Source organism: Gracilinanus agilis, chromosome 2 (assembly GCF_016433145.1).
Source record: "Gracilinanus agilis isolate LMUSP501 chromosome 2, AgileGrace, whole genome shotgun sequence".
Taxonomy (NCBI): domain Eukaryota; kingdom Metazoa; phylum Chordata; class Mammalia; order Didelphimorphia; family Didelphidae; genus Gracilinanus; species Gracilinanus agilis.
This window is the reverse complement of record NC_058131.1, coordinates 545,167,030-545,188,939: the sequence shown is the minus strand read 5'-3', so window position 1 is coordinate 545,188,939 and position 21,910 is coordinate 545,167,030. Positions and strand designations below refer to the sequence as shown.

The window sequence follows — 21,910 nt, the reverse complement described above, 5'->3', positions numbered from 1 at the left end:
TAATTTATCCCCATTTTAAAGATGAGAAAACTGAACTTCAGAAAGTTTAAATTATTTGCCCAAGGTTATACAAATATTAAGTGTTAAAGCTAGAATTTTAAACTAGCACTCCTGATTCTTTCCACTCCTGATCAGGGCTAGCTTTAGGCAAAAACTAAAGTAGGCCAAGTTTATTACACAATAGTAAGTACAATCCCATAGAGATCAAAGATAGGGGTAAGGAACTATTTTTACAAAGATATTTATAGTAACTCTTTTTGTGGTGGCAAAGAACTGGAAATTGAAGACAGGTCCATCAGTTAGGAAGTGACTAAACAAATTGTGATATATAACTGTAATAGAATACTATTGTAACCTAGAAAGACTTATATGAGAAATGCAAAGTGAAGTGAGCAGAACCAGGAGAATTGCTGTATGCAATAAGAGCAATGAAGTAGGATGATTAACTGTGAATGATTTCAATATTATCGGCAATGTAAGGAGTCAATATAATTCCAAAAGACTCTTGGTGAAAAAGGCCATCCACTAACATAGAAGAAACTGATGGAGTCTGAATACAGATTGAATCATACTAGTTTTCACTTTATTTCCTTCATGAGTTATTTGTTTGTTTGTTTTTTGGATAAGCAACATGTGTTTCTTCACAACAGGATAACATTGAAATATGTATCAAAAGCTAGCACATGTATGCCCTATATCATATTATCTGCCCTCTTGAGGAGGGGAGAGAAAAGGGAGAGAGGAAGAGAACATGGATTGCAAAATGTCAGAAAACTAACATTAAAATTGTGTATACATGTAATCTGGAAAAGAAAAATACAATAAAAAATTTAAAAACAAACAAACCAAACCTCCCCAAAAGCATAGATCCACTGGAGTTATTAATTAAACATTTGGAACTAACATTCATTTACTTATTCTGAACATTTCCCGCCCTTCAAAATGAAATCTAGTTGCTATATTTGGCTGACATTGAATTAGGATCAAAAAATTCAATAAAAAGGCACTTCAGGAATAACTAGGTAAAGTAGATTCTCTTCCATTGTACTTATCAGACCTCTAAAGTTAATTCCAGCTCTACTTCTACAATCCTATGAGCCTATGAATCTTTGGAAACTCCATTTGAATTATGTAATCCTAGTTGCCCATCAATTTATGAGGTCTCCACTGGGCTATAGTGATCTCTTCTTCTGTCCTCCTGCATCCCTCTCACCCTATCTTCTGGCCTTAGGTCATCCCAGAACTCATCTGAAATGTCTAGGTGCTCGGATTTGCCACCACCAAGGGTGATCTGCCCCCTTGCTTTTCCTCTCCAACCACTCTCCAAATAGGGGTTGCTCAGAACCCATCTCATGGATTAACTGCTCACATGTTTTGTATGATAGGGGAATCACCTTCCAAGGAGATGAAGGACCACCAGACCTTACCTTACCTTGTATAGCCTATCATCTGCCCCTATCTTTATACCCTGCCGCAGACCTGTGGCACCGTTACCTGATCTGTTGACAGAGGGGAAGGGGGTTGAGGGGGACAAGTTTTTGCCTCCTGTGAGCCAGGTACTGTATTAATCACTTTATAAATTCTTATCTAAATTGATAGCCTGAGAACCCCTGATCCTTGCCATTTGCTCCATAGCTGCAACCTTAAGGTTTCTAGGACTATCAGTTTTACAGCTGAACTTTGTTTTCTGCCCCTTGAGAGTATGAGCTTTTTGAGAGCAAGAATTATCTAATTTTTCTTTTGGTTTCCCCAGTTGTTAGCACAATGTTTGACATATAGCGAGCACTTACTAATAAATGTTTTTCTTTCATTCGTAGAAAAATTACCTAGTCAGATGAAATCAAGTCAGAGCTAGCTATATCCATTAAGTCAAAAATTCCAGCTTTCTTGTATACCTTGAAGCAAATTAGCATGATTTTTTAAAGTTCATTTATTTAATTAATTAGTTGATTTTAAAAAAAAATTTCCATGGTTACATGATTCATGTCCTTTCCCTCCCTTACTCTCATACCCCTCCCATAGCCAATGAGCAATTCCACTGGGTTTTACATGTGTCATTGGCATGATTTTTAAAACAACAACGTAGTCTAATTTAGAGTATTTTAAATTTGATTAGTACATATTTAGGCGGTTAACTGGCAGGCCTGGAGTCAGGAAGACTCATCTTCCTGAACTTAAATTTGGCCTCAGACACTTATTAGCTGTGGGTCCCTGGGCAATTCATTTAACCTTGTTTGCCTCAGTATTTTTATCTGTAAAATGAGTTGGAGAAGGAAATGGCAAACCTTTTTAGTATCTTTGCCAAGAAAACCCCACATGGGGTTAAGAAGAGTTGGACATGATTGAAATGACTGGACAATAACAAAAATGGAATAGTCCCATGGCTTAATGCCCTTCATGCCTTTTCTTCTTTTTGCTACTTTTTCCATCCCTCACTTACCTATCTTTACATTTGTGTCTCTTCTTTCTTTGTCTCTGTGATGAAATCGAGTTAATTGTAAGCATCATGATTAATAAGAGGCAGTGTGGTACAATGGGAAGAGCAGTTTCTGGGTTCAGAAGATCTATGTTCAAATACTATCTCCAGCACTAACTGCCTGTGTGACCCTGGACAAATTATTTAACCTCCCTAACCCCTGATATCCTCACCTGAAAATATGAATGGGTTGGACTCAATGGCCCCTCTGTACCTTCTAGGTCTTAAGTCTATGATCTTATAAACTCAAGGATGCTTCTGACCTCCTGATTGAAGTAACTAGTAGAAAGGGGACAAGAAACTCCTGTCTGAGGGCAAGGAAGGGGAAAAAATAGTAGGAAAGAGAGATATACTATGCTAAGGGGATCCAGCTGGATCTTATCAGATCTCCCTTTCTACCACAGGAGCACAGAAAATCAGCACTCCAGTGGTGGGACTGTTAAAACAGAAACACAACTAATATACAATAACAGCTGATGGGTTTAAAGTATTTGAACTGATGGAAAGTCACTGAGGCTCTAACTGTTGCTGCCACCACCTGGATGTTTGGCAAATTTAAGATTTTTGGGTACACTACAGTCATTTTCATTATATCCCTCACTCTCCTTTCAACCTATCTCTACACACACACACACACACCCTCAAACTGCCCCCCTACATTTCTTTTATTCCTCCCCCAAACACTCAAACTTCCCTCCCTACATTTCCTTTATCCCCCCATCAAAACACTCAAACTTTCCTCCTTGTACTTCTCTTATCTTTCCCCCAATGCTAAAATTTCTGTCCCTGCACTTCTCTTGTTTCCCCCACACACACTCAGATTTCACTCCCTGCATTTCTCTTGTCTTCACACACACACACACACACACACACACACACACACACATTCAAATTTCACTCCCTGCATTTCTCTTATCTTCCCCCTCCATCACTCAAATTTCCCTCCCTGCATTTCTCTTAAAATAGAATTGCATTTTAGACAAGGAAGGTATGTCTCTACACAACAATTAAAAAGGGAAAAACAAAATAGCCTTTTCCTCAGGTGCTCTGAAAAACCCAGGGCTTGCTTCACATAAGGAAGGGATAATTTACAGTATCTGAATCAAAATAGCAAGGAACTTTGACTTGGAGCTCATAAAAGTTACATTACAGGTTTCCTAATAGTAAGAGCAATTAGACAGCAGAATGCTTCCTCTGGGGAGGTAGATTCATTAAAGGTGTTTAAGAAGTGTTAGCTAATTCGTGAAGGATTAGAGGAGAACAAAAGCCCACTCTTGGCCAGAGTAGGATTCAGTGGATAAGGACTTTCCAGGCCTGTCCTATCTCAGAAGGGAAATTTTCATTTCCTGTCACAGAAAAATGCCTTTCCTTTAAAACAAAACTCTCACTGGTAATAAATTAATTGGGAATTGGGAATTGCTTTTTTTTTTAAAGTCAGAAGATAGTTCTTTTGGTTTTAAAAAGGTAGTAACGTTAAATAAGTTGTATATAAAGATTGTTTACAAAGCATAATAAAATTATTTTACCAACTATATGAAGTAACCTGTTATTCATTACATTTAACCTACCATGCTAGGCAACAATTCTGAAGTGCATTTCTGAAATAACAACTTACCACATTCTTCTAGCACAGGGCAACCTCATTTTGAATGCATTTTCTCTGAACAATTTTAGTACTTAAATCTTTGTTTCAAGCTTTGCCTCTGACACTAACCATGTCTATGTGGACAAATCATTAAATTTCTCTTTCATTGTTTCTCCACCTATGAAACAGAGATAATAATACCTATGGTACCCAGTTATCGTGAGGTTCAAATGAGATATACAAAGTTCTTTATAAATTCTGAAATGTAAGTATCAACAGTTATAATTGTTACCATTATTATTAATTTGATTTACTTTTAGATTGTTTTTTTTGGAGAGAGGAGAGATTCTAGAGCTAAAAAGTCTTTTTAAATGCTGCTGAATTTAGGATTATACCCACTCAAAAGCCTAAAAGCATCTTAAAAGTAAAAATTAAAGGAGTTGGAATTAATGACACAGTGATCCCCCTTTTTTGGAAGGGACCTCTAATTTCATCAGTAGTAATTAATGTTACTTATTTAGATCTCTGCCAATAGTGGGTTGTGAATCTTTTATGTTAAACTAAATTTCTTTGGTGTGGAGGAAATAAATGTCCTATACATGATTTACATTGTATATTAGGTACCATTCTACTCCCCACCTGAGAAAACCCTAGATATGAATTAAATCTAACTTTAAGTGATTTTTCTTATTAAAATTTCAAGGAAAATAGAGCCCGACTGCTCAGATTTCCTTTAAAGGTCAGACTGTGAGATGTAATTCTGGGAGTTTAGGCAATGTCCATAGCTAGGCTCCTTTAGAGGGAAAGGAAGAAACCAAATATCTTGGACCTCTTTTGGACCCAATAGCAGTGCGGCATGCTATTACATTTAGATTTAGCTTCAATCAAGTTGAAAAGGCAGAATGGTACATCAGGCCAGAGGATCTGAGTTCAAATCCTATCTCTTTTCACATCTTGAGCAAATCTCTTTACCTCTATTGGACTCAGTTTCTCCATCTTTAAAATGAGTAGGTGGGAAGGGGGGTAGAGGGGAGAGAAGCTAGATAGCACAATGGATAGACCACCAGGCCTTGGAATAGAGAGGACCTGGGTTCAAATCTGGCCTCTTACATTTCCTAGCTATGTGACCCTGGGCAAGTCACTTAATCGCAGTTGCCCAGCCTTTGCCCTTCTTCTGTCTTAGAATCAATACCAGGACAGAAGGAAAGGTGGGAATGTATGATCTCTAAGGTTCCTTCTGCTCTAAATCTATGGTCCTAGGAAATCATCCATTCACTCCTTCCACAAATATTTTCTGAGAACTTTCAATGGTCCAAGAATTGTGGCAGATGCAAAACTGAACAAAGAGCTTAACAATTTTGTTCAATGAGAAGTTCTCTACTTAAAAAAGTGCTTTACTATCTAACTAGCAAGAGAGTTAATTGGTCAAACAACCAACCTGTCATAATCAAACTTAATTGCTCTCAATTTGGATGGTGGTAGTTTGAGCATCTGAATTTTACCTCCCTGATTTATAGCAATTGAGGTGCCAGCACATAAAGCTCAGAAGCTCCTCAGACTTTGGGCACCTAATATCAGGCCACTTAAAATGGAACTTCCTAAGGATTCCACTTCATCAGTCACCTATGTAATTTCCAAAGAGTTAGCACCAATGAGGTGAACCCCAAAATAACCTTAAAGAAGATAACTCATGCAAAGGAAAAATAAGTTGCTATTTAAATATAAGCTGCCAGATATCTCTCTGCATGCTGATAATATTCAAGGAAGTAGAATGCCAGATTCCATTGGTGAGATCAAACTCAGATAGAAAGGGATCTCTGACCTAAAAAACCACAAATTAACATTATTTAATTTGAATTTGAATTTTATTTATTTTGTTAAACATCTCTAAATTCCATTTTAATCTAGTTGAGGCCAGAGTAGAGAGTATTGTGGGCAATGAATCTGACACTTCTGGACTATGTTTTCAGTGAATATAAAGACCTATCCATATATCACTTTTACCCTTCAAAAGAATTTTTGATGGTGTTGCATGGAAGGTTACAAAGGTTTCAAGTACACTCTTAGCAAAATTCAGAGAGGGTCATCACCAGTAAGTAGTCCGACCACTTGGTGATAATTTTTTGGTAATGACAATCCAGGAAGCAAAGAAAATACAAAATGGTGCTAAATCCTATGTGAGCCCTTTCTACTTCTGCAGAGATAACTAAGAATGATCAGAGGGGATAGGAAGAAATATGCTAAGGATCACACAGTTTTTTAAGCCATCTGTAAATAGTTACTTAGTTATTGGTACTCTAAATGTGAGATCCTAATCCACTGGCCAAGAAATGACCTTACTATTGAAGGAATTATCATTCTCCACATAAGTGAAACTACAAGGAAAAGAAATCAGAGTTAAGTGGAAGAAGTGCTTGCTGGTTCTCCTTAAAGAGGCAAATAAAAGAGTTAGCAGAGTTGATTTCATTGTGCATCCTAAAGCAACAAGTAACAGCATTTCATAGGATATTCAGTCATTTCATAACAATATGTTCATGGCAAGTATTTTTAAATTATTTATCAGTATCACTAAATTATCATTTATCATTATTATCATTATTGTTAAATTATCATTATTATTAAATTAATTATAATTAAATAGTTGCATTTATAGTTATATACCAACAACTGTTGTTATAGAGAAGTAGGAAAAAATGAACATTGGGGGCAGCTGGGTAGCTCAGTGGAGTGAGAGTCAGGCCTAGAGACAGGAGGTCCTGGGTTCAAACCCGGCCTCAGCCACTTCCCAGCTGTGTGACCCTGGGCAAGTCACTTGACCCCCATTGCCCACCCTTACCACTCTTCCACCTATGAGACAATACACTGAAGTACAAGGGTTTAAAAAAAAATGAACATTATTAACTACCTACACATTTACCTACTTCCCCATCTATATTGGGTTTATTAAAATATTGGGCTTATTGAAATAATCTAAATATTCATCAATGCATACTTAGGATATTAAAAGAGAAGAGACAAACTTTTGCAAAGGGCATTCTATAGACAATTATTGTACAAAATGTAAATATAATATCATATATATGTATATTTTTTGTCTCAATCTGCAACCTCAGTATATTACCTCTCTTTTGAAAGATGAATAGCATAAGTCCCCTGGAATCATAGTTACAAATTGAGTTGGAAAGTCTTTCAAAATGGTTTGTTCTTTTAAAAATTGTTTTTTTCAGTAACAGCAATGCTGTACAATGATCAACTGCGAAAGACTTAGCTACTCTCAGCAATACAATGATCTGGGACAGTTCTGAAAGGCATATGATAAAGAATATTATCCACTTCCAAAGAAAGAACAGTTGGAGTCAGTTACAGATCAAAGCATCTTATCTTCCACATTAGTTTATTTATGGTTTTATTTTGGGATTCTGGTTTTATAAGTATTCTCTTACAACAATGACCAATATGAAAGTATGTTTTGCATGATATAATACATGTATTATCCAGATCAAATTGCTTACTATCTCTGACAAGAGAGAGGGAAGGGAGGGAGGGAGACAATTTGGAGGGAGACAAATCTTATAATTCCTGAAAATGTATGCTGAAAATTATTATTACATGTAATTGGAAAATAAAATAACTTTGAATAAAACATAAAAAGTGTTCATGTTTGTAAATTATTCTACTAGTTCTGCTCACTTTATTCTGTATCAGTTCAGAGAAATCTTCTCAAAGTTCTCTCTTACAGCTTTCCACAATAGTTTTACATTGTTAAATCTAAATACTATAATTTGTTGAGTCAATCAACAAATATTTTTGTAAATATGGGTCCTTTACCTCCTTCTTTGATCTCATTGGAATAGTGATATTCCTGGGTCAAAGGGTAAACACTTTTAACTTTTTAGACATAGGCCCACATTACTTTCCAGAAGTGTAAATTACCTTTTTTCACACAGCTCCTCTAATATTTCTATTTTTGGTCAATTTTTCCAATCTGATGTAAGTGAGGTAGAATCTCAGAGATATTTTAATCTATATTTCTATAATAATTAGTGATTTGAAGAATTTTATTTCTAGAAGATTGTTAATAGCTTGGATTTTTCCTTAGACAACTGTCTGTTCACTGTCTTTAACCATTTAGCAATAAGGCAAAGGCTCTTATTTTTATGAATAGGAATCAGTTCCACCTTGGAAATGAAACTCTTATCTGAGAATTTTGCTGCAAAGATTTTTTTAATCTAGTTATCTATTTCCCTTCTAGTTTTAGTTGCATTTATGTTGTTTATACAAAGGCTTTTTAATCTTATATTGTCAATAATTTTGATTTTATCCCCTATTATCCTCTCTATTCCTTGTTTGTTCATAAACAAGAACATAAAGAATGTATAATATCCAGAGTGACAACTATATACATATGGAAGGGCAGCTTATAAAGTTTGTTCATCAATAGATGTATAATTAGATCATAGATATAGATAGTGTGGGATAAAAAAGTTTCTTTTAGCACAAATCTATCAGAGACAACTTATTGATTATCCAAAAATGTTTCTGAGTCCTAAAATATTACAGATTCTGAGGAAATGAAGTTGAAGATCATCTAAAGGGCAATGGAGACAAACATGGTGGGCTTGGGCATACTTAACTTTTAAATAAGGAATTACACAGAAGAAGCAATGTAAAAAATGTCTATCAAAAATGTATAATTAAACAATGAAATGAGCTGGTCCTCTGGTGGGAGGAAGGGATAAACTGACAAGCCAAGGAGGTCCTCAACATGTGGGGTAGACTCCTGGTGGTAAACTTACAGGCAGGCATAGCCAAAATTTTTCCAGGATAAGCAAATCTATACCTTGTGACCTGCATCACTTAAAGGAAATACAAATAGTTCCATCGAATATTTGAACAAAGCCTCAACCAGCCAGGATTATTAGAAAATTAGGTTATTTGCATTAAGTGAATTTTTTTTATAACTGCTGTTAACTCATTTTTGACTTTGTATCTTTTGCACCTAGAATAGTGTTTGGCACACAGTAGACTCTTAATAAACTTATGCTGACTGATCAATTTATCTTTTTAAACCTCAAAACTATTTTATCCTAGCTGTGGGACCCTGGGCAAGTCACTTAACCCCATTGCCTATTCCTTAGTACTCTTCTGCCTTGGAACCAATACACAGTATTGATTTTGAGATGGAGGTTATTTTTAAAAATAAACTTTCAGATGGAAATCTTTCAAAAAATCTTTCCGTGTTTTTATGCTTACTTTAAATATTTGAAAAAAATTTAACCTTTCTTGAGAACTCAGTGGAGAGAATGCTGGGTGAAACTTACTAGCTATGTGACCTTAGGCAAATCATTTAACCCTCTTTGGTTCAGTTTCTTCATCTGTAAAAAATTAGCTAGGGAAGAAAATGGCAAACTACTCCAGGATCTTTGCCAAGAAAATCCTAGATGGAGTCATGAAGAATCAGACACAACTGAAAAATGACTAAATAATAACATGACCATTGGGACTACCATCATTTAGTACCTTTTTTAATACCCCAAACTACCTATTGAGGTAGTTACTGTGGGTATTATTATTTCCATTTTACAGATGGGGAAACTGAAGCTGAGCACCAAAAGGGATATGTACAGGATTAGACAGCTAGTAAATATAAGAGAAATTTAAAATTAGGCCTTTCCTAACTCCACGTTCAGTGCCCTTCCAATATAGTATGATCCTCAGAGACTTCAAAAATATATGTATAGGACTTTTTGCCCCTGAATCTAAGAAGCTCTATACTATCCTTGTGTGTGTGTGTGTTTTTATTTCACATGCTTATTTTTTACAATCACTTTTCCTCCTCTCTTGCTGTCAAATATTCAGTTGTAATTCCTTGCTACTGTCTATGCATCTATCCTTGGTAAAATAATCTTCCCATCTCAACCCCCATATGCACTAATTTGCTATTTCTAATCTGCCATAGACTAGGAAAGTAAACAATAAGGTATTTTTTTAAAAGGATTATATCTAATCGGCACTAAACAAGTGCCTAAAGGACTCACCTACCAGTACATTAAGGATCCTACTATAAATATTTTGGCTTTTCAGAAGTCTTTTTACTTATTTCCCAGTTCTCAGCTCTGTTCCAAGTAACCAATGTTGGCATTACCAGACTTCTAGATAAGTAAGATGTTATTTATTACATATTTTCTTCAGAGTTTGCTGGTGTCCTATGTATTAATAATGCACTTGAGAGGGCAGCTGGATGGCTCAGTGGATTAAGAGCCAGGCCTAGAGATGGGAGGTCCTAGGTTCGAATCTGGCCTCGGACACGTCCTAGCTGTGTGACCCTGGGCAAGTCACTTAACCCCCATTGCCTAGCCCTGTAACAAATAAAATTAATATAGAAGGATATGTATATAAAAAGAGATTAGGGTTTAAAAAAATTAAAAAACACTTTTAAAATAATGCACTTGATAACACTTTTAGAAATTGCATTGAAAATCAAATGCATAAGAACTGTGTTTTGAAAAGGACAGAATTTTCCTTAAAATGATTATCATTATTCTTACGTGTTGTTTTTATTATGCCCCAGGCCAAGGTTTGTTTTTTTTTGGTAGGAAAACATTTCTGAAAGTATAATGGAAAGTATGATTTGATAGGCAAATTTTCACTTGGCACACAATTTTTAATAAACTTCTTAATGAGTATAGGCTGCAGCATGTTATAAAAGAATTATGAGGGAGAAGTAGAATAAAGAATGTCATCAAGAAATGTTTGATTGAGAACATAAACTGGGCATGTGATAAGAGCAAGGGATAGTCAGTGAGTGGATAGATAGCCCATGGGCTCCCCTGCTATTTCTTTACAATGCCAGGAGAAAGTGAGAAAGGATTCTAGTATGTTCAGTGGACTCTCCCTTTGTCAAACTTACAGGAGGACATGCAAGAGTGGCACAAGATGGCTAGTGTAAATGGACTGTGATACACATCACTGGCTAGGAGGCCCACTTTGATAAGATTTGAGCTGCATTTGATTTGTTTGAATGTTTAATGTGTAATCAGATGAATATAAAAACCTGGATTTTCAATATTCTCTCTTGTTTCCTTATTTTCTGGATTTAAATTGATTCCTAGAAAAATGGATTTGGGAAAATTCATATTTCAGTGATCTTAAGCCAAGATTTCCAGATATAAATATTGATGTTTTAAGGTTGATAGCAGATTGGGCATTTAAGCCCCAGTGTGCTTGCTCTATACAGCAAAATCTTTTTAATTCTTAGGATTCCGTTACACAATTAAAGGAAGGATCTACGAATCAATTCTGTGGTGCATTCCCAAGGTGGAACTCTCTTCACCACAGCAACCCATATAAACTAGTAAATAAGCCCTCAATTAGTTGCATGACTTGCCCAGAGATGCTGCTAGAATGGGTTTTTGAATATTTGAAGCCAGGTCTTCCTGATTTCAAACCCAGGATTCTGTATTCCTTGCTGTGCTGTCTCTAGGATGCTATTATTTCAGTATTAATCCTTATCCATTATAATCAATATTTATTAATTTATTAAACAAAAGCTGAGCTACAGCTTATCTTTAATTTCAGAAATAGTTTCTTCCTTTACAATGCGAATTAATATGAGAGCCAGAATACTGGGGTTGATGGTTATAATATCTGAAAACAGTGTTCATCTTTAATCACTTAAGGGCTCTCTCAAGGACCTCTACTAGAAAATGGTCTGCTGATCTACTTTGAGTTACTATCTAAACTTAAATGTGAGGGGCAGCTGGGTAGCTCAGTGGATTGAGAGCCAGGCCTAGAGATGGGAGGTCCTAGGTTCAAATTTGACCTCAGACATTTCCCAGCTGTGTGACCCTGGGCAAGTCACTTGACCCCCCCATTTCCCACCCTTACCACTCTTCCACCTAGAAACCAATACACAGAAGTTAAGGGTTTAAAAAAATAAACTTAAATGTGAGAAACAGGATAACAGAGTAATAGAGAGCTGGTCTCTATTCAGGAACATCTTTTTTAAGTCTCCCCTCTTGATAGATCCTGTTCATGTAGTCCTGTAAAAGTCACTTAATCTCTTAAGGTTCTAGACAACTCTTTAAGACTAGGAATTGCAGTTCTTCTAGCCATCTCTATTGATAAACAAAGTTTTTCACAGGGAGCTCCTACAGTGTAGGACCTACACCAACAAAATCGTTGTTGTTCAGTTATATCAGTCATTTCCAACTCTCTATAACCCCATTTGGAGTTTTCTTGGCAAAGATACTGGAGCAGTTTACCATTTTTTTCTACAGCTCATTTTACAGCTGTGGAACTGAGGCAAACAGAGTTAAATGACTTGCCCAGAGTCACACAGCTAAATCTGTCTGAAGACAGATTTGAATTCACAAAGATGAGACTTCCTGACTCCAAGTGCTACCTAGCTGCCTGATAAAATCATAGACTTAGTTTTTGTTTTTTAAGTAGTAAAACTATATTCATGTTACAGGGCAGAGTAGAATAGTAGATGGAACACTTGACTTGGAGTCAGAGAGCTCAGGATTAGAATCCTGCTTCAGATACATAACAGCTGTGTAATCCTAAAAAAAAACAACTCTGTCCCTCAGTTTCCTCATTTGTAAAAATGAGGTGGTTGAATTTTATGGTCCCATAGATTCCTTATAGCTCTAATCTATGATCTTCTGATCCTCCCTTGGGGCAGACACCAACACGTGAATGGAGGTTCAACCATACCCCTCTTACTCTAAGTCCTCCCATAGTTTGTCATGAGGCACCCATAGAATGTGCTAAAGATATTCTTCATTTTCCTGAACTATCACAAGGATGCTAGCAGAACACTAAGTCTGTCTACCTATCATCCCCTTCTCTTGCTATGTGACCAGCCTTTCTTTTTATCATATACTTCAATATATATGTAATATAAATATCTATGCATTATATATGTACCCTATTAATTTTCCAAAACACACGATTAAAAGAAAAGGAAATGAGTTACTCACAGCAACAAATTGGTTATTTTCTAGTTTAATGATGTCTCCTGCCATCACATTCATCCATTTTTCACTCTGCAATCTATGGACAAACATATAATCAATGGCTTTTTTCAAGAACCTTGGACAGTAACAGGCCTATAGTCTTCCATGTACTAATGATATAACATCAAATTACAAAAGAAAAATCTAGGACATGTTCACCTAGTAAAAACAGTTTTCAGTTTTCTAACATAAGTAATGGCATGACAACACATTGATTGGCATTTGCTTTGCATTTTTTGGCTTGAAGAAACTTTAATATAAAGGATAAGAAATTCAGCTGCTAAGATTATTTTCAAACCTCTTTAATCTAGAGATCTCATTCCCATTGTAGAAGATGCTTAACCAGAGTCAAGGTGAAGAGAGCCATGAAGAGGTATATAGAAATATCAAGGATGTGCTCACTTCAGCAACACGACTAACAATAAAGCACCGAGGAACAGGAAAGGAAGACAAGTGAAATTTTTAAAAATTAGTTAACAAAAGAAGTCTTGGATTGAGTATGAAAAACTGTAAAAAAGGGAATCAGTATGGTACAGTGAGTGGATTTATAGCATTGGATTTATTAGACTTGAAAAGCCTAGGTTCAGTTTATACACACATCACTCCCCTCCTCACTGCCTCCAGGATCAAACATAAAAATCCTTTGCTTAGCACACAAAGTCCTTCATGGCTGGTCCCCTCAAACCTTTCCAGGGTTCTTTTACCTAACTCCCTGACACATCCTCTTCAATCCAAGGACACTGGCTTCCTGGCTCAACAAGAAACTCCATCTCTCTTCTCTGGGAATTTTCTCTGACTGTCCCACATGCTTGGAATGCTCTCCAATTCTCATCTCTACCTTCTGACATCTCTGGCTTCCTTCAAGTCCCAACTAAAATCCCATTATCTATAGGAAATCTTTCTTGAACCCTCTTAATTAGAGTGCCTCTCTTCTCATCTGTTTCCTATTTATCCTATTTATCACTTGTTTGCATCTATGTGTTTGCTTGTTTTCTTCCTCATTAGATTTTGAGCCTCCTGAGTGTAGATCCTGCCTTTTGCCTCTTTAATTACCCGCACAGCTTAGCACAGTGCTTGGCACTGAAAGGGCACTAAATAGATGTTTATTGATTATTATTGACTAAATCTGTTGATTTGATTCAACAAACATCTATTAAGTACCTACTAGGTGCTGGGTTTCAGAAACAGAAACAACCCTTACTCTAGTGGATCTTACATAGTAACACTAATGATTAGCTGTGTGACCATAAGAAAAATCATTTAATGAATTTTCTGCACCTGTTCTTCAACAATAAAATAGGAAGGTTACTACTCCCCTTGTGTACTGAAGAAAGATTTTTGTAATGATAATAAGGAGTGTTGAAAAGCGCTTTCAGCATGTTAAATAAAAGGACTTTTTTTTTTAAACCCTTACCTTCTGTCTTGGAGCCAATATTGGCTCCAAGGCAGAAAAGTGGTAAGGGTAGGCAATGGGGGTCAAGTGACTTACCCAGGGTCACACAGCTGGGAAGTGTCTGAGGTAGGATTTGAACCTAGGACCTCCCGTCTCTAGGCCTGACTCTCAATCCACTGAGCTACCCAGCTGCCCCCTAATAAAAGGACTTTTAAAGAGGACTATTATCTATTCTCAGCAACACAATGATCCAAAACTATCCCAAAGAACTTGTGATTTTAAAAAAATGTCATCTACCTCCATAGAAAAAGAACTGAGTCTGAATCCAGACCAAAGCAAAATTTTTTCACTTTCTTAAATTTTTGTTCTCTTTGAATTTCCTTCCACAAAAGGATTAATATGGGAAAATATTTTATATGGTTGCACATGTAAAATCTATTTGAGATTGCTTACCATCTCAAAGTGGAGTGGTTTATGGGGGAGGGAAGGAGAGAGAGAATTCCAGACTTGATATTCTTTTTAAAATATTGGAAAAATTTTTATGTAATTGGGGAAAAAAACAAAATAAAATTTAATACCTTAAAAATGGGCTGTTATCTATTCAAATACTCAAATGGATTTATGATGTCTTTGTTGCTAATCCTCCTTGCAAAGATACAGATCACACTCCATCCATGACTGCCAGGAGAGATATTATCATTGAATATTACAGATTCATAAGATCATAAATCTAGAGCTGGAAGGGATCTTAGAGACCAATTTACTCAACTCTCTAAATGTACAAGTGAAAAGAAATGAGGTCCAGAGAACCTAAGTGGTTTTGCCCAACATCACACAGGTAGGAGCCAATGCAGAATTTGAACTTAGGCCAGGAGTTATAGTTCTTTTCACCATACCACACTGCAAGTGGTTCTTTCTCAACAATTAATAGATGGGTCAAAAGCAAGTAGCAGAATAAGAACTGTAAAAGCAAAATCAAACTGAATGGTGAAAGTTGACCTATAAAGATTTTAGAAAGCATCCAGATATTAAAAACAGATTTGTATTGATATCGTTTGGTTTTTTATCATTTGGAATGGCGTCATCTCTGTAGCCTTGAATTTTTTTCAAAAGAAAAAAACACAGAGGGAAAAGGATTCAAGAAAATCATTCCATATATTTTTAATAACTCATATTTTTTGACAATGTTCCACCCTAGACCAATACAGCTCCTCCCCACCTCACAACCCTACCTTAGCCAAGAAGCAGAGTGATATCTTCTCAAATTTTTTCTTTGGAACCAAGCTTATTCTTTATAATTTCTCAACATCCATTGTTATATTCATTGCATATTTTGTTTTCAAGGCTCTGCTTATTTCACTTTGCATCAATTTATTTGTCTTTTCACTCTTCACTGTTTTCATCGTATTCATTATTTCTTATTGTACAATAATAGTTTATTACATTCATGTACTACAGTCTGATCATTCCCCAAGTGATTGGTGTCTACTGTGTTTCCAGTTTTTTTGCTATCTACCAGAAAAATAAATTGGTGTGTATGCAAACTTTCTTTCTGTCATTGACCTCTTTTGTGCATATGCCTAGCACTGGAATCTTTGGATTCCATGGGCATGGGCATTTCAGTCACTTCTTGTGCATAATTCCAATTTGGAAAACATCCACTTTTCAAATGATGGAGCCTGCCAATTTAGAGGGAGATCCCTTTATACATGAGTTGAATGAATTTTAGATGAAAGCTGGATTTTTTACACTATTAATAAAAAGAGACAAGCAGCTCAAAATTGGGAACAAAATGATCACCCTAGTTTGTAGTTCAGAGTTATCATGAAACTATGTTCTCCCTATGTCCTCCCAGATTCACAAACATTGATGAAGATGAATGAAAAAGTCCAATCTTCAGGGACCCCTAGACAATTTAGACAGAGCTCCCCAAAGTGTCAAAAGGGTCCCTGCAGAGACAAACCTCCTAAAGCAATGAATTGTGTTTCTAGTCACCCTTGAAATCTTCTAAATTGTAAATTATCTCATTTTTCCTATTTGGAAAGCACTCCATTCCCAGGCAAGGAGTGTAAGATAAGCAGAGCCCATTTTCTCAACAAGTTAAGGTAGGCAGGTTGATTTCGTTGTGGAGCTTTTATTTAAAAATAATAATAACCTCATTGACTTGCTTTATAGGCTGGAAAACCATTTTAAATATTTATACAACTGTGAAATATGCCCCACACTATCAGCCTGCTGGGTCATTTGGCTTAAATGCTTGAAGAGTTTTTCTTTAATACGGCTCCAAGTACATGTTGTTCTGGAAAGTTTTCAATTGTAGCATTTTCATCTGAAGCCAAAACTCAAGAGTATTCCAATGCCATACTTTGCTGCATTTTATCTTGCTTGATGGACAAAGGAAGAACTTACAATATGCAGCTTACATTTATTCCTACAGGTATGATTGGGGAGTACTGGCTTATTTCCAGAGGGAATTGCTCCACCATTACTTTAATAACATTATTCAGATACATCTGTAAAACTAAGTAACTATGGAAAATGAGAGAGATGGAATCTGTACTTTTATAAGAAATAACTAGGCTGCTCCTGAATTATCCTGGCCTTGCAAATAGAAACCTTTTCTGTGTCCTGGATCCCTTTGGCATTCTGGAGAAGTCTATAGACTCCTTCTCAGAATAATAGGGTTTTATTTTAAGTTATAACTAAAAGACATGCTAAATTACAATTAGAATTTAGCGAAAATAAAAATGCCTTTTTTTTCCAGATCCATGTTCATATGTCTCTTGAAATCTGTCCTCAGGTGATCATAACCCCCCAAGATATGAACATCTGTAACTTAAGAGTCTCTCTTTATAGAACATTAGCCTCAGTTTGAGAGCTCTATGATACTATATTTGATCTAAAATTTTTTACTTCTCCTAGGTAACTGTAGACTTCAGAAAGAGATATGTCTTACTACAACTATACAGGTGGAAAAGCAAAGCAGGTAGCAAGGGGATTCTGCAAGATCTCTTTGCGGATTTTAGGATATTCAATAACTCTAAATTTCGATGCTTTTCTCTAGCAAATTGGGGCTAGTTTTTCTTGGGTAAGTTGGGACAGAGAGCTCCAAGCTATAAGTATGCAACACAAATGGCAGAATGGAACTTTTTGCTATCAATTATTTGGGCTAATGAAAAATGTCTGAGGTTGTTATACAATGATATTAATTACATGTGCAATTACAGAAGGCTTATTCTCTGTGCTAGACACTGGGAATACAAATTAAAAGAATGAAAACAATCACTACTCTGATAAATCTATATTCTAATGAGGAGGCACAACAATTATTAAAATATATATAAAATATATATAAAATATATGTAGGGAGCTAGGTGGGTGGCTCAGTGGATAGAGAGCCAGGCTCAGAAAGGGTAAGTCCTAGGTTCAAATCTGTCCTCAGATAAGAACCAGCCTGTGTGAACTTGGGCAAATCACTTGGCTCTCATTGCCTAGCCCTTATAGCTCTTCTGCTTTGGAATCAATCAATCAATCAATCTTCTGCTTTAGAATCAATATTTCCAATTGATTCTAATATGGAAGGTAAGGATTCAAAAATACGTACATAGAGCTGGAGTTCAAAGTTAATAAATACATGCATAATAAATACATAGATAAAGTAAATATTTAACAAATATGTCTATGTGTATACAAAGCAGTTAAATACAAGGTAATTTGTGAGGAAGGGCACTTGAAGGCTTCATACAGAATATGGTCCCTGGGCTGCTCTAAGGAAGAGGGGAGACTTTACAAGGTGATGAAGAAAGACTACATTTCAGGCATGGCAGATAGGCAATGGAAGGGCACAATGATAGGAGATGGTTTATCTGGAGTAAGGAATAGAGAGAAGGCCCCGTAGATTAATTACAAAGCATAATGGGGGAAACAGATCACATGAAGTGAACTTTTATAGATATTGGCCATTAGCTTATAGCATTTTCAAACCTCTTCATCACTGACTTGAATGATGAACCAAAATCCAAACTTTTTTCATCTTTGGACAAAAGACCAAACTCTCTAGATTTACACATAGTACCCATCTGAAAAACAGGATTGTGATTGGCATGAATCTTCATCAATCAAAGAAGTTGAAAGGAAAAGAAGATGGACTAGAGTAAAATGCTTTGAAGAATGTCTTTTTTTTTAACAATAAAAACTCCATTGCTCTGATTCCATTGGTACAGGGAGTTAGTTCCCAATGCAGAAACTCTCTCCATCAAATCAGAGTAGCAACTTACATTTTCTGGGTAAGTGACTTGTCCATGGTGACATATTTAGATCCCATGGTCTTCCTCATACCAAAGTGGACCCTCTGTGCACTCTCTGCCCTGCCTGTGATAATATATGTAGAGTAACTAGATGCATTACCCAAAAAAGGTGACTATGAATAAACAGAACAGGAACTCTTCTAGATGTTATAATAGAATGCAAACTGAAAATAAACTCCATGACCTGATACCTACTTATGGTCAATGTCTTACTGTAATAATAACTAGAAGGGCTAATATTTATATAACACTTTAAAATTTGCAAAGTGCTTCACAAATATTATCTCATTTTTGTCCTAGCAACAATCTCATATTGTTATTATTATTCCCGTTTTACAGATAAGGAACCAGAGGCAGACAGAGATTAAGTGACTTTGCCCCAAGGACATGCAGCTAATAAATTTCTGAGACCAGATATGAATCCAGGATTTCCTAACCACAAATCCATCACTCTATTTGCTGTACCACCTAGCCGTCTGTTCTTTTTACTCATGAATTAAAAACATGTATATTACACAGAGAAGAGAATTTTCATATTCATAGATATGAGGGGTATTATTGCCCTACCAAGTAATTATCATTGTATTTGCAGGTGAGAGGCAGCATCACATAATGCATATGGAACTGGCCATTGGGCTAGAAAGATTAGCAATAAAATTCCATGTGATATTGGATAGGTCAATCACTTGACCTCTCAGTCCTCTAAGACTAGGACTAGAGTTTGCAGTGGTCGTGCATTAGCAGAAGTATTTTTTTCATCTGTGAGTTCTCTATCAATAAAATCATGAGTTGAGTCCTGTTCTTATCCTATTTGCATGGCATCTCAAACAGATAATTCGGCTCATTTTACTCATTGGAAAAGACCCTGCTGTTGGAAAATATTGAAGGCAAAAAGAGAAGGGGACAGCAGAGAACGGGATAGATAGACAGGGTCACAAAAACAACCAACATGGACCTGGACAGACTTAGAGAGATAATAGATGATAGAAGAGCTTGGTGTGCTTTGGACCGTGGGGTCATGAAGAATTAGACACAACTCAACAACTCAACAACAAACAATAAATATATCTTGCATATACTCTGACATTGAAGGATCATAAGCTCCAAAAGCATTCAGGCTCACTGGTCAAAAATAGAAATTAGATTGGATACTTTCTTCAAAAAAAAAATTAAAATCAAATAAACCCACCAAACCCTCAAGCAGAATTGAGAAGGCAAAAATAAAACAAAAATAATAAGTAGAGATAAATTACTTTGAAGTCCTTTTTCCAAGTATCTCTTGACTGGCCTTAAGATTTTAGTAAGCATAAAGATTAAGTTTCATCATCATCGTGAAAACAATGAAAATAGAAACTTTTTGGCTCCATATGTAGTACATCTGTTCTCAGGCCACATATTTGAGGCAATCTTGCTCAGCCTATGAAGAGGAAACAGGGTTACAACACAGCCTCTGAGACGGAGCAAGAGACCTGGTTGTCACTACCTCCTGCTTCCTCTTTTGCCTGTCACTCTTCCTTCCTAGAGCCTCTGGGGCAAGGCGTTTTATCACTCTGATTCTCAATTTTCTCTCCCTGGAAGTGAGACTGGGGAAAGACAAAGGGAGAACTTGATGTGGGCACTAGAAGAGCTAATACACTTCATTTTGCAGCACTGGAAGGTTCTTAGACAACCATGGTGCCATTTTCCTTATGGGTATGGTTATTAGAAGGTTGTTTCAGGCCTAAAGTAACTTCCTTTTTAAGGGCCAAGTTTCACAAAAATTAATATGTTAAAAGGACGAACCTACAACTCTGCCTCTAGGCAGTGAACAATGAATTCAAGGACAAGGCCCATAAACATTTAAATTCTTGAAACACCGTAAAACATATGGAGTTTAACTACCAGAGAATGGCAACTGGAATTACTTTAAGGAACACATACACATGCATCTGCACACGTGCTCACACACACACAGAGGCTTCAGATGCCCTCTTAGAACATGAAGACATGGAACTTCTGAGTGGGGCAGATGAGAGATAGCAATGGCACCTAATAATTTCTTATGAATTGGTTTAAATCTGCTTAGACATGAAACATAAAATATTAAGAGCTACGAGGTTTTTCTATAAACCAATCCAAGAAAATTAAGATGGCATGTTCAATAGTTTCATACCATTCCCAGCGAAAGGGATTTGTAGAAACACCAGCCAAGAGGTAAGTCACTATGGAGGCAGAAAGAAGAATGTTGTTTACTTTAAAGAGGGCTATGAGTCCCATTGTCTAGAGTGAAAGGAAAAGGGGTTTTAGGTTCTCTTGAAGTCCTTCCCTTTCTATCTTTGCATGCTCCCAAGAAATATACACTGAGGAAAGAGATTCTCCTGAAAAAATAGTCATTCACCCCACATTTATTTTTTTTTAATTTTTTTAAAACCCTTACCTTCCATCTTGGAATCAATACTGTGTATTGGCTCCAAGGCAGAAGAGTGGTAAGGGTAGGCAATGGGGGTCAAGTGACTTGCCCAGGGTCACACAGCTGGGAAGTGTCTGAGGCCAGATTTGAACCCAGGACCTCCTGTCTCTGGGCCTGACTCTCATCACCTCACATCTATTAAGCTATGGTAAGTAAGACCTGGAGGAGAAATAAAGAGAAAAACACAGTCCCAGCCCTGAGGAAGCTCAGGTTCTAGGAGGGGAGATGATATGAAGGTGTATACAAAATAGAAAGTAAACGAAAGTAATCTATGAGGGAGCACCTGTGGTTGCGATCAGAAAAGACTTTCTCCATCAGAAAGTGGAATTTGACCTCTCTTGAAGGAAGCCAAGGAAAACAAGGGGCAGAAATGAGGAAGCAAAACATTCTAGGCATGGTGGATGGCCAATACTAAGGCACAGAGATGGAAGATCCCAGATCCAGTTCCAGAAGCTACAATTAGATCAGTGTGGCTGCTCCTTAGAGTGCATAAAAGGGAGAAAAGTATAAGACCTGAAAGGTAGGAATGGGGCCATGAAATGATTTAGATACCAAAAAAAGAAGTTTTTATTTGATTCTGAAGGCAAGAGAAATAGAGAGAGAGAGAGAAAGAAAGAGAGAGAGAGAGAGACAGAGAGAGAGAGAGAGAGAGAGAGAGAGAGAGAGAGAGAGAGAGAGAT

At 36.5% G+C, this 21,910-nt stretch overlaps 1 protein-coding gene across 1 annotated transcript in view; it reads right to left on the bottom strand.

Moving 5' to 3' along the window:
- ATP8B4 (ATPase phospholipid transporting 8B4 (putative)) overlaps positions 1-21,910 on the bottom strand; it is a 215,222-nt gene that overhangs the window by 148,590 nt on the left and 44,722 nt on the right. Inside the window, exon 5 of the mRNA XM_044660050.1 lies at positions 13,046-13,118. Coding sequence (XP_044515985.1) covers positions 13,046-13,118 — 73 coding nt within the window. The remainder of the gene's footprint in view (positions 1-13,045; positions 13,119-21,910) is intronic.